Consider the following 14,167-nt stretch of genomic DNA (forward strand, 5'->3'; position numbering starts at 1 on the left):
ATTGCTCACCTCTTTACTGACAACCATCATCTGTTGGAGAGAGATACAAACCTCAGTCTCAGCAACTGGCCCCACATGATGTCACGTGACGTTTCTTCACCTTTATGAAAACTGGAAATGTCTGCTTTGTGAATTTAGCATTTGAAATGGCTTTTCAAAAACAGACCTGTAGAAACAACCTCTGTATCCTACATGTTTTCTACAGCAAAATTAGGTCTGATACATTCCCACTGCAATGCCTGGTTTCCAATACAAGATATATGTGTTCAGCACACATTGTATTGTACCTTTGCAATTCAAATATAATTATTTAGCCCCCATGTGTATAATTTTACATTTAATGAAATTGTGCTGCTGAGTGGAAATTGACATTTTAGCATTAACCTTAGCAATTTTCAGGAGTCTTAAACATATAGTGTAAGTTGCAATAAGCAGCAAGTATATAAATTACATAGCAGCCAAAGTACAATCACTCATGAGGAGCATAGTAATTTTTATAGTGAGAAAAAGTGAATAATGTTTTACATCACTATCTTATAAATACCATAAGCCTGCTATTTAGAACACAATATTGTGAACATGAATATTGTGTTGATACCTGTTAAAACGACAACAAACCCCACAACACAAATTTCAATATAAAATTTTAATAAGAAGCAAAATTTACAATAGCGGGTTTAGCTATCCAATGGCTCAAAGATTAAGTCCTGTCTTTGAGATCTTAAAACAGTCTAACAACAAATATGAACATACGAAAAACATCTCAAAATACAAAAAAAACTGCTCAAATGCTTGAACTGTGAGTTTGAAAGTGATGTGTCCATGTGAGGAGAGACAGTGATGTCCTCTTCTAAAACATTCCCCGCAGTCCGCCCCCTCTCGACCCCATGCCTCCCGAGCTGCCATAGAATCCTCCACTGCGGCCTGCAAGCAGCAACCACACTGCACGTGAGACAGTCCCAATCCCCAGCGCCATAAACACACAACCACACTGCACGTGAGACAGTCCCAATCCCCAGCGCCGTAAACACACAACCACACTGCACGTGAGACAGTCCCAATCCCCAGCGCCGTGCACACACAACCACACTGCACGTGAGACAGTCCCAATCCCCAGCGCCATAAACACACAACCACACTGCACGTGAGACAGTCCCAATCCCCAGCGCCGTAAACACACAACCACACTGCACGTGAGACAGTCCCAATCCCCAGCGCCGTGCACACACAACCACACTGCACGTGAGACAGTCCCAATCCCCAGCGCCGTGCACACACAACCACACTGCACGTGAGACAGTCCCAAGCCCCAGGGCCGTGCACACACAACCACACTGCACGTGAGACAGTCCCAAGCCCCAGGACCGTGCACACACAACCACACTGCACGTGAGACAGTCCCAAGCCCCAGCGCCGTAAACACACAACCACACTGCACGTGAGACAGTCCCAATCCCCAGCGCCATGCACACACAACCACACTGCACGTGAGACAGTCCCAAGCCCCAGGACCGTGCACACACAACCACACTGCACGTGAGACAGTCCCAATCCCCAGCGCCGTGCACACACAACCACACTGCACGTGAGACAGTCCCAAGCCGTGCACACACAACCACACTGCACGTGAGACAGTCCCAAGCCCCGGAGGCCGTGCACACACAACCACACTGCACGTGAGACAGTCCCAAGCCCCAGGGCCATGCACACACAACCACACTGCACGTGAGACAGTCCCAAGCCCCAGCGCCGTGCACACACAACCACACTGCACGTGAGACAGTCCCAAGCCCGAGGGCCGTGCACACACAACCACACTGCACGTGAGACAGTCCCAAGTCCCAGGGCCTTGCACACACAACCACACTGCACGTGAGACAGTCCCAAGTCCCAGGGCCGTGCACACACAACCACACTGCACGTGAGACAGTCCCAAGCCCCGGAGGCCGTGCACACACAACCACACTGCACATGAGACAGTCCCAAGCCCCAGGGCCGTGCACACACAACCACACTGCACGTGAGACAGTCCCAGCCCTGGAGGCCATGCACACACAACCACACTGCACGTGAGACAGTCCCAATCCCCAGCGCCGTGCACACACAACCACACTGCACATGAGACAGTCCCAAGCCCCAGCGCTGTGCACACACAACCACACTGCACGTGAGACAGTCCCAAGCCCCAGCGCCGTGCACACACAACCACACTGCACGTGAGACAGTCCCAAGCCCCGGAGGCCGTGCACACACAACCACACTGCACATAAGACAGACCGAAGCCACAGGGCCGTGCACACACAACCACACTGCACATGAGACAGTCCCAAGCCCCAGGGCCGTGCAAGCAGCAACCACACTGCACGTGAGACAGTCCCAATCCCCAGCGCCGTGCACACACAACCACACTGCACGTGAGACAGTCCCAGCCCTGGAAGCCATGCACACACAACCACACTGCACGTGAGACAGTCCCAAGCCCCAGGGCCGTGCAAGCAGCAACCACACTGCACGTGAGACAGTCCCAATCCCCAGCGCCGTGCACACACAACCACACTACACGTGAGACAGTCCCAATCCCCAGCGCCGTAAACACACAACCACACTGCACGTGAGACAGTCCCAAGCCCCAGCGCCGTGCACACACAACCACACTGCACGTGAGACAGTCCCAGCCCTGGAGGCCATGCACACACAACCACACTGCACGTGAGACAGTCCCAGCCCTGGAGGCCATGCACACACAACCACACTGCATGTGAGACAGTCCCAGCCCTGGAGGCCATGCACACACAACCACACTGCACGTGAGACAGCCCCGGGGCCGTGCACACACAACCACACTGCACGTGAGACAGTCCCAAGCCCCAGGGCCGTGCACACACAACCACACTGCACGTGAGACAGCCCCGGGGCCGTGCACACACAACCACACTTTACTTTGCTTTCCCCAGCCGTTGTGTATTCAGCTGCACTGGTTTTATTACTTTGGGTAGCTCATTATTATCCAACACACATGGCTTACGAGAGGGCTAATCTCACAGCTGGAGGAAAGACAGCCCCCCAAGGATGTGATTTCCTGATATTGAAGAAGTCTTGACACAAAAACTGGTTTGCTCAGTATCTTGTCACAGATAAGAGAAGTGCACAACTGGGGGTGCAGTTTGAATGCAATGCACTATAAGAGCTGTGTGGAAATTAACTACTCCTAGTGTGGCATTTACAGTTCATCAAACTAAAGCAATGCTCTGTCACTGCTGATCTATCCCCCCTGACCCTCCAAATCCAGTCTCAACACGTCTGGATGAAACTCAGATTATCACGTCACCTTTTCCTTTCTTAAGGATTAGACGCATGATTATAAATCAAACTTTTATTTCTCCTTAGCCTTCAATCAAGTCCAGTGGAAGGGAGCAGATGATCTTAAAGGAGACACAGACAGCAGGCATCTAATCAGATGCCTTAGAGGTTAGCAGAAAGTTCGCCAATTGCAATTTAGATTTTAGAAAATGAATGATGCCACAATATAATAAGATGGTGGATTTAAATATAGAATGGCTTTTTAACACCACTTTAAAAATGGTTCTTTAAAAATGGTTAAGCTTTTAAAAGTAGCTACTCCCAAAACTGCTCCTGAGGAGGTCAGTGGAATGGACAGTCACTTTTTTGTGTTCAAGTCCCTGTCATTACAATAGCAGATTGTTTCTAATGGGAGAAATCTCCCTGCATTAAATTTAATAAGTGAGGTTTACATTCTTATAGTCTCCAATCTCCTATTTTACATTATTTTTCCCCATTATAAATGGTTTCACTGTATGTTGTAATTTTGTGGTCCCTTACAACGTGTATAATTTTGACCCCCTATATTTGATATTGGAGGCACAAACTGTCTGTAATTTTAGATATATGGTGCTTACCATAACCACCCATATTGTCTGGATTAGCATAGCCACTTTCGTATCCTCCAGATATCCCCATTCTTCCCGCTGACCCATAGCCGCCATTGTTACCTGCGTAAATACAAAGGAACAGTCTTCAGATTGTCAATCACCATACTGTATGTCCAAACCATCTATACAACAGGCTCTTCTTCTACACTTTGTCATTGTATAAGGCATGAGTCATTTGTCAGTCACTGAAAGCACAAAAGTTTTATGCAAAAGTTTGGGCACCCCTTTTACTGCCACATTTACGGTTTTATTTTTTTCAATCTGTTAAATTCAGCAAATAAATAGTTAGCTGTGCATTACAATTAGCAGAAATATGTCAAGTTTGAGTTTGTTTGCTGCAGAGGTTGTGTTAACTTCTTCTCACTTTGAAAATTAACAAAACATGTCATTTGGGCAGGATTGCATACAACTGTATGACACATATAGCAAAACATAAGGCAGTATGATGACAGATAGCAAACTTCATTTCCACTTCACCTCTCCCTGTAACTATATAAATGCTATAAATGTGTAAAGTGCCAAAGTTACCAGGCAAAACAAGTATGTTAGCCACAGATGGTGCCCTTACATTCTGTCGTGTAATTTAAACAATTATTACATCCTATGGTCAGTTGAAGATAAATTAAACATTAAAAAGATTACTATACATGTACATTCCTACTACATCTTACAGTTTTAGTTTTTGTAAAACTGATTAAAGTTCAATCTCATAATCCTTTCAATCGCAGCTACAGATCCTCTAGGAAATCACTCCTTGAAGAAGATATCCTCAAAATTAATAAAGACTTGCATTTTTCTATACAAGTATACAAATATATAGACAGCTAAAGCACTGCTGCAATTTTGTTGAAATTTTGCTTTTATGTAGTATTCCTGTTTTGCCATATTCCTATAAATGGTTTTACACCAATCTTTAAAAAAAACTAATATTTCTCCTTCTGTTTTATCTTTTCCAGATTTTGATATAATGCATTATAAAACAGATTACTTCATCTTGAAAATAATTCTGTTCATGTAAACTTCAATGTAATGCAGCAACAAACCAACAACATTCTAAATTCCTGGTTGCAGTCTGATAAACTGTCACAATAAGAAAAAGACATACCCATTTCAGAGCCTCCACTGGCCGTCGAGTTCAAAAACAGCTCAATGTACCGATGTTCTAAAATCAAGCAGAAGAGGAAAAAAAAGTTTTTTACTCAACAAATTAAACATAAGTAATCAACACTAAACATAAGTAGGATCTTAGAAACATTTTGTACTAAAAGATTCATGTGTAAAACATCTTGTCCGGTCTCTAAATGATCTACGTAGAGATCCACTAATCTGCAGATGCTAGGGTCATGTTTTAAATTAAAGTATAACATAACTCTAGACATATAAAATTGCTGAAATGTCCTTTTTTAGCGTACGTACGCATGTGATTTTTATCCTTGGACATGGCTGCTACCGCATCTTCATGTGATCCAAACTCCACATCGGCCTCGCCAGTAGATTTTCCATTGGGTCCCACATCAATGTGAACTCTCACAGGGTTTAACGGAGAAAAGAACTTTTCAAGGAAAAGACAGACACAAACATTAAAGCAGAGGGTGACACAACTCGATAAATACAGGATTTTTTTTGAAAAAGTGACATTATTTCCATCTCGGTTGTCTTATGTCTTACATTGGCTATATCCGCCTCTGTGGCCCGGAATGGAAGCCCCCTCATGTGCACAAAGTGCCCACTGTGGAACCCTGAGCTGGCGTCTCCTGCTCCGCTGTACCCATGACCTCCCATTCCTGCAGACAAGCAGAGTTGTGCTCTGAGGCCAGTGCGGCTGATGGGTTTCCAGGTAAAGGACAACGAAAATGGGCAACAGCTGTTCACACACTGATAGCGTGGAAGGATGAGCTGTGACATCAGACTCATGCCTCTCTCTCCTCCTTCTGTAGTCTGTGCATTATACAGGCTCACACTTTAATAATCACCTTGCCATAAAGGCTATCAATTCTGTCTTCTCAACATCTACTTTTAAACAAAAATTAGCTCGACTTAACCCTCTAAGGTCAAGCTTTATTCCCCAACCCTGTCCTACACGACAAAGTTAAGAAACTACCTGCAGCCAGTAAGCATAGAAAAAATGGGTTTATTAAATTTAACCAGAAGAAGTACTACACTTACCTCTTCCTCTGTCTCCTCTTATTCTGTCTTCAAACATACCATTTCCAAAACAATAATTATTAAAGCCATTGTAGTTGTCAAATCCACCATAACCTTAAAAAAAAACACATCTTATTTTAGCTCAATAATCGGTACAGTACATACCTTTTTCCTTGAACTTTTGCTCTTTAAAGACTGACTAGTAACGAAGACAATACTTGTTAACAACCTAGGACACAATAACTTGACTGCGAACTCTTTGAAGTGCCAGGACACGACAAAACATTGTGCTCTGCAAACTACAGAAGTGAAGATTTATATACAAAGGCATCTTTAAAAACGAACATTAAACATTGCATAACCAGTCCTGAGTGTCAACCAACTCTGCACACCACAATGTTGATTCAAGTTCTATGCTTGACACATTTATATAGAAAAAAAGAGTTATTTACATAAATAAGAAAGTTTAAAACTCAAACAACAATGCAGACTTCATTAAGCAAGCAGTATAGCCATGTCTTTGTGGGAAAAAAAAGGATGTAAGGACAAGACAAAAAATAACACATACTTCATAATGAGTAGGCATTTTAAAATTTAACTAGAATTGAAGCAAAGAACATTTTCAAGAAGATTTGTACAAAAGCTTGACTGTCTTAATAATAAGGTAATTATTTATGAAAAATGCACAATAACAATAGGCTTACGTATTCTGTAACCACTTCTTAGTAATGATGCAGAACCTAGATAGCTGAAGAGATTCATCTAAATACTGTACATGTAAAGGAAGAGGTTTTAATTAAATAGTATGTTATCCTGAGCAGCACAGTGGCACAGGGGTTGGCACTGCTACCTCTCAGCACTAGGGCCCTGGGTTCAAATCTGGACCTGGGGTGTGATCTGCGTGGAGTTTGCATGTTCTCCTTGTGTTTTAGCCAATCATTTTTCTCCAAATCTGATACCCTTTTTAAGCTGCGCCTGTTGAATCCGAAATGCATAGCCGTTACTAAGAAGCAAGCAGCAGGATAAACTGAGATTTACCACCACTGTATCCTCCTCCTCCTCCACTGCGCATCTGGTCCAAAAGCCCACTGCCACCTCTGCCCGGCCCCGGCCCAAAAAATCCTCCTCGGCCCATCATGGGCCTGTCATAGGGTCCCGGCCGCTGAGCCAGCATCCTCCGCGGAAGCTCATAGTATGCCCGGATTTCATTCCTGCTGCTCTTGAAGATCTCAATGTACCTGTGCGGGATCACACATACATGACTTACAGTGAAACATACATTCCATCGACATATGCAAGTACAGAACTGCATTATAGGAAACAAAATATAAAAGAGGTAAAACTTGTGGAAATTCTGAAAAAAAAACAAGAAATAGCCCTACACGTGAAAACGGTACATTTATCTGCGGGGGGGGGTATTAAAATGGGCACTACATGTATGAAGAGACCAGGATATAGGGGGCAATATGAATGACCAGAGGTAGCATGACCACACTCCTCTAGTTCAGACAGTTCCCTGTCCTTGAAACGCATCATCTCTGTCATTCATGGTGTTCCAGAACATGGCCGGCATTGCTTCATGCACTTTTATCACAGATGGATCACAACCCATGGTGTGGGAGAGACAAGATGTCTTTCAAATACCTCTCAAAGGTATATTTGTCATAAAAAGGCTCGTACAACTCAGCATTACACAGCGGCTTTAGGAATGTCTAGCTGCCCTCCCTTTGCTCTGTGAATTATTTCAGACCTCGGAAATGGCAAGATGTCATTACTTCATTCCCAGAAAGAAAAAAAACATATCTTCCCAGTTGCTGATTTCTTTTCTTTTATATCTTTGTAGGTGTATGATCATATCATCTTTGATTTCAATTGAAAGATGCATGACCCCCCACCCCACATAACTTATAACATTAGGTCCCAGCCCAGTCTTCCATCCCCACCTGTGCCCTATTCTTTCCTTGTGTTTCCCCAGTGCCTTTTCTGCTATCTCCTTTGAAGCAAACTGCACGAAGGCTTCCCCTGTGCTCCTTCCCTGGTAGTCCATCGGCAATGTTATCCCATTTGGCACGATTTTCAACCCTTCAACCCAAGGACAAATAACCCCCGCAAGGGGGGACATGTTAAAAAGCCGTGACATTCCCCATCTTCAGCAACAACTTCAAGCAGAAACCTACAATCCCCCCAAATCCCCCTCATTAAAAAAGTAGATAATTCCTGGTAATTACGATTTCAGATGGGCAATGTTGACATAAAAATCTGCCTCTGTTTCACCTACACCAAAATATTTTAACCATCAGTTTTTCTTGAGTTTTCTCAACAGTGTGTTCAAATGCAAAAGGAGCAGCTTTGGTACACAAGATGATATGGATTTTATAGCATTTTTAGAGATTTTAGCATTTTAGCAATGGCCTTTCATGGTCTTTTAGGGTGCATTTATGAAATTTAATTGTTTTAGTACAATACGACATGAATCTTATTGCTCAGATTTTAATTACTGAACCTCAGAGAGAATTCCATCTTAAAGCTCAGATTTCACCTTAATAAAGGCTCTTAATTATGCTTCCCAAAAGTAAAACTACTGACACATTCAGATAAAAACATGGCTCAAAATGCTTGTAACTAAATGAAGAATTCTCTTCTTTTGCAAATGAACATTTTTTTCATTAAATTATAGAATCTGGAATTCAATTAATACCTAATATATGACTGTTCTGTGTTACACAAAAAACAAATTGTCTGAATGCTTTCTCTGTGTTGTTAAAAAATCTTTTTGCGGTGACTCGATTTTGACCAGCAGAAAGCCTCAACACCAATATGACAATCACATTCCTAAATGTCACCACCAAGTACACCAGTGCTTTCTCATACTAATTATTTAATACCAGAAGAACTTGAAGGCAACAGAAATACTGAACATGCCATCTCTCAACTGAGTCCTACCACCAGATATACACAGGTTGTGCTAAGAAACACATCTGCGGCTTAAAGTGTGTTGAGGGCAGCAAAAAGCATGATAATGATTTAAGTTACATGTTCTAAAATATCCTAAAATGGATAAATGATTCAGCTCATAGAAGAGATTAATTCAAACCCATCCTCCAAATAAAATGTATTGCGGAATAACTCAACGTTAGCATTTTAACAGCCGTTTTCATGTCATACCTAGAGTATTTAAGAGCCAAGATATGTACTAAACTGTTGGTTTTCAGAGGAAAATATAGATCCTTTCCATGCAATAATGAAAAACACAAACCTGTAGCCCTAATATATTTTAAATCATTATCATAATGTAGTTTCCATATAGTATGCGAGAACTAGAAGATCTGTCACTGGCCAAGAGTAAAAACAAGGTGATTGAAGGGTTAGAAAAAACAGGTACCTGCAAAGAACTGAACTATCTCCTCCTTACTGCAGCCGAAGGGCAGTCCTCGCAGCCGCACCATGCACCCACTGCAGTTGTCATAGTCAGTGGGACCACATCTCTTCAGGACCCAGTCCATCTCACTCCTGTTCGACTTAAACACTGCGGGAGCAACAGACAAGAGGCTACTGGGGCGCCATGCACAACCTCAAATCAGAACAAAGCTCTGACTGGTACAGAATCCCAGCAGGCCCAGAATAGCCGCCTGTATAGAGTGCTTGCCCAAAATGTTGTCTCATGCATTCTGAGGGCCTTTTTTTTTTTAAATGCAAAATGAGGAATACAGTTTCTGAGAAGTGTAAAGAACCTTTTTACCACAGTTCTAACAGGTCTCACAAATTCACAGCTATTAAGGCCTAACGAGCTCACTCCACGTTAAACAGAAAAGGCTTCAGTGAGTCTGTAGATAAGGAAAAAAAAAACATTCATCCTTCCATTAAAGCGGAACTGTAACACTATTTTTATATTTTGGGGTTAGAAAGATGAGTGAAAGGATGAGTGCATTTCAAACCATTAAAAAAGCAAACTGTACACGGTAACTTATAAAACCTCCAATTTACATCACAAAACAGATTAAATTTCCAGGTATGCGCAGCACCATATTGTGCGATTCAGAATGAGGAAACAAACTGGTCACGTGATGGAGACGGTGACATTGTAGACAAGCAGGCTTGTGGATCTGTTTTAATCCAATAGAAATATCGCTCTTGACTTTTGAGACGGTTTTACCCACAAATACTTCTTACTTGTTAACTCTGTTTGCAGTTCACGTTGGCATATTTCTGCAGTGAAATGTCTGCTGCACAACCTGTACTTATTCGCTCGTACATCACATTACATTAGTCATTAAGGTGACTAGTGAGCAGGAAGGGCCATATCACGTCACAATTTGCGTTGCAGCTCTAGCTCTCTTCCGTGGTGAGACCAGTGGTTTGCGACAATATGGTGACTTACAGTACTTCCACAAAGTTCAGCATTTTGTGCTTAATTCGAAATTTGTAAAATATTTCTAGAACATCAATGAATTTAATTTGCTACCAAGTTTTAATAACCCATCTGAGAAACTGGGACTGCAGTTCCCCTTTAATTGTGAAAGCTGAAAAAACGTACAAAATGTCTCTTGTACAGAAGTACTGTACAACAGAAAGAAGTACACAATTTTACAATAAACTAGTTAGAATTGATATCTGAGAGGTTAAAAATTTCAGAGAGTGTAGTCTATGTTTCTTCCGCTTATAGAAAGTCACTCCAACAAGATACAGTACAATAATTACAAAATAATGCCACCATTTACCTTCAATATATCTATGGCCCATGTATTTACGATCCTTTGCGATTGCATTTTTGAAATCCTCTGCTGTTTTCAGCTCAACAAAAGCTTCTCCACTGGGCCTTCCCTCTTTTGAGTAGGTGAAGCACACACCATTCACTCCACCTACTATGTTGCAATCTGTAACAGGAAATGATCATTTTGTTATGCAAAAACGCATATTTTAAAAATTAAATGAACAGCATTTTCTTCAAAGATGAGCTCAAACTCCTTCATATTTAGAATAATATAAAATAATAAAATGTTTCTATTGCAGTGTGGCCACAACATATTACAAAATGGGTTATTTTGCTTACATAGTTATAACATTTCCTGGCATCACTAAAATTCAGCTGGATACAGATTTTCCATCTACTCCTGGAAGAAAAGCATCATGAAATGAATAATTTAATTTGATTAAAAAATGTGGCACTAAATTGTAAGTGTGAGGTTTCTTTTTGAAAGGGGCATTTGTTTTGGGGCAGTATAGTTCAAGGGAAAAGAGCTAAACTGAGTTCTGAACAAGGTCAAACTGTACGAAGATCTAGATCAGGCAAACTGTTCTAGATGTCCTTTATCAGACAGTAACTTCACTACAGGCCTGACCCAGTTTGGCTTGTGAACTCAAGCGGTTTGGCGAGAAACAGGGAACAGGCTTCAGGTCTTTGCTGTTCAGTACAACGTCTCACCTGAGAAGAAACCTGCTACTTCTTCCTGTGTGCAGGACCAAGGCAGACCCCGAATTCGGACTACAAACCCCTCCTCATTCAGCGACATTTCCCCCAGCTCTTCAAAACCAGCTGCCGAAAAGGAAAATGTGATGATGAGCATTGCTTCATTATTTGCCTGATAAAATAGCCTACAAAAATGTAAACACTACAACCATTAGTTCAAAATTGAGTCTGGAGGGTGACTAATATCTGTCCATCTTCTTCTCCTGTCCCATCCATACCTTGGGCAGTCTTCAGAAACCTTTCAGCATCAAATTAGACTTAGCATAAAGGAAAATCCTTAATGCTCCAAAATCAGAAGGAAACATTTTAAACATATAGGAACTCCTAAAATAGCGTCCTGGGTTTGGTTTTTTCTCGCAATTTAATTTGGGTCGATTTGTTATGAATATGGCCACTTAAGCAATTGTGATGTTTCCCATGTTTCAGTATCACTTCGATAGGTGTCTCTTGGTGAAAGAAACTAAAGTCCAAAAATAGCTTTTTTTTGGAGGCCAGTGAACTTCCATGACACAAATGACGGTCATGTGCGGTATCTGAACGCTTTTACTTACACACTGCCTAGAAACGCCCACAATCTTGAAAGGTTGAAGCTTTAAAAATGCAACCCACAAGCACACACCCCTTTGGGTGGTCAACGTGCACTTTTACTCACGTCAAGCAGGGGGAACCACTGACATCCACTGTGCCGACAATTCTACATCAGAAACGTGACATCGATTTTACAAAGGCTGTTTGAATATCCAGGGAAAGATCACACTAAGGACTAAATGAGATTACCCAGATCGGTTTAAAAAAGGAAATCAGAAGGGAATACTACTACCGTACTACTGCAGTCACTTTCTTATTTTCTCTCTCTTGCAAAAAGCCTGTCGGAAAGCGATGGCCTCATCATCCCTCTTTTCACCTTAACGACCTTTCCAGCACACTTACGACCGTATCGGGGGTAAACAAGCAAACACGTCGTGGAAAAGGTTGAACAAGCAGCTCACCACGCCTTTTATCTGTAACCTCTCATTTCGTATGACGTTAAAAAGAACCGTAAACGCTGCAGAGAGCTTTAAGTAAATAGTCTGAATTATGTCAATTTAATCCACCACGATTCTGAGTCTCCAGACACCTAGACCTATTCTACCTAAGAAAAGCGCCATTAAAAATCCGAGACAAAGCTAAAATATCGCAGAAAGGGCTTTGCACTGTATCAGTACATGTTTATCTGAATTCAGTCCAAACCTCAGTAACAATAACATCCGATCACGGTTAAGATTCGTCTTCCTCTAGGAAAGTAGGCCTAACGCACACTTGCAGTTTACAAGTTTTCCTCATTTACTATTGTTTTTAACTTCGTGCGTAGTTTCCAGATATTCATTCTTACCCAGTGCAGTCACAAAATCTACCTTTTACTACATTAGGCCTAAATAAAATCAAACATACCCCCTGCAAGGTTGGACTCCCGACATACACTAAGAATATGATACTAGGCGTCAATGATTCTGTTTTACAAAACGTAAATACAAATACAAACTTCTTTCGAGATATTTTACACAAGGAGATAATTTTATCTAGTTTCTCACCGCGTCTCAGCACCAAAGCAGAGCCGAGTATAAAGCAATAGCTCGCCGAAACATATTATCGCGAGAAGGTAGTACAGTATTGTGCCCAAACGAGGTTTCATTTAATTTTACCTTATGTGAAGTCGTATGGTAGCCATGATGAATTTGGGCAATTAGTTTCTATAGATGGAAGATTTAAGCCGTCTTACATTTCATTTTTTGGCTGAATGGCACCAATACTTCAAAATTGTAATATACCTCTTCTTATAAAATGTAAAGAGGTTTTAATTCTTAATATGTCAGCTTTTCCTTTTTCAGGTCATTTATGTGTTTTCATTAATTCCCCAAAACTGCAGCCACTGTTCATTTTTATACTTTAAATTTAATTTAATTGGTGGATAATATATTTCAAAACATTTGTTAAGGATTCTGGACTTAAACGCTTTCACTGTATTTTGTTTAATTGTTCTTCAGTTTATAGGTATTTTTTTCCCTGCCGTTTTTCATAATTTTCATAAAAGCCCTAAAGAAAGTTTTAAAATCAAAATTACACCCAATTCAATATGCAATTTAGAAGAAGTGAAAACTGCCATAAAAACCCACATAAAACGAACCACACACTACAACAAGTTATTAGGGCACTGCAATTAAAATGAGCATTAATAACATTATAAGTTAGTTGTTCAACAAAGGCAGTTGAAATATCATACAGACTTTGTAAAGTTTGTTATAAATTAAAACCTGTGCAAAATTATACAACATTAACACTAGTTTATATATATGAAGTATAGAGATGTAATCATGCGATGAGTTTAGTGGCCGTTTGGGTTACACTATGGTGGTCCACCTCAATACTGATTGTAACTGTGTAAAAGTGGCTAGAAAAACTGGCAATTCGGATGACCAAAATGATCGTTATCTTCTTAACGAGGAGGTGGAAAAACAAATAATACTCAAACAGGGATTTAACTATAATGAATTTGCGATGTGTACTGTAACTTTAATTTAGGGGCGTTTTACACGTAGCCTATGGCTGTACAGTACGATCACACTTA

General features: G+C 41.3%; 1 protein-coding gene across 1 annotated transcript; it reads right to left on the reverse strand.

Moving 5' to 3' along the window:
* Positions 1–631: 631 nt before the first annotated feature.
* hnrnph3 (heterogeneous nuclear ribonucleoprotein H3 (2H9)) lies at positions 632–13,187 on the reverse strand. Its single transcript, XM_088917383.1, has 12 exons — positions 13,134–13,187; positions 11,518–11,628; positions 10,814–10,969; positions 9,478–9,621; positions 8,039–8,177; positions 7,134–7,333; positions 6,117–6,209; positions 5,619–5,734; positions 5,367–5,502; positions 5,056–5,112; positions 3,918–4,010; positions 632–924 (listed from the first exon to the last, which is right to left on the reverse strand). Exons 2-12 carry the CDS (start codon positions 11,603–11,605, stop codon positions 851–853), a joined length of 1,296 nt encoding a protein of 431 aa, XP_088773509.1. The 5' UTR covers positions 11,606–11,628; positions 13,134–13,187; the 3' UTR covers positions 632–850.
* Positions 13,188–14,167: the final 980 nt, after the last annotated feature.

Source organism: Atractosteus spatula, chromosome 5 (genome assembly GCF_055471065.1).
Source record: "Atractosteus spatula isolate fAtrSpa1 chromosome 5, fAtrSpa1.hap1, whole genome shotgun sequence".
Taxonomy (NCBI): domain Eukaryota; kingdom Metazoa; phylum Chordata; class Actinopteri; order Semionotiformes; family Lepisosteidae; genus Atractosteus; species Atractosteus spatula.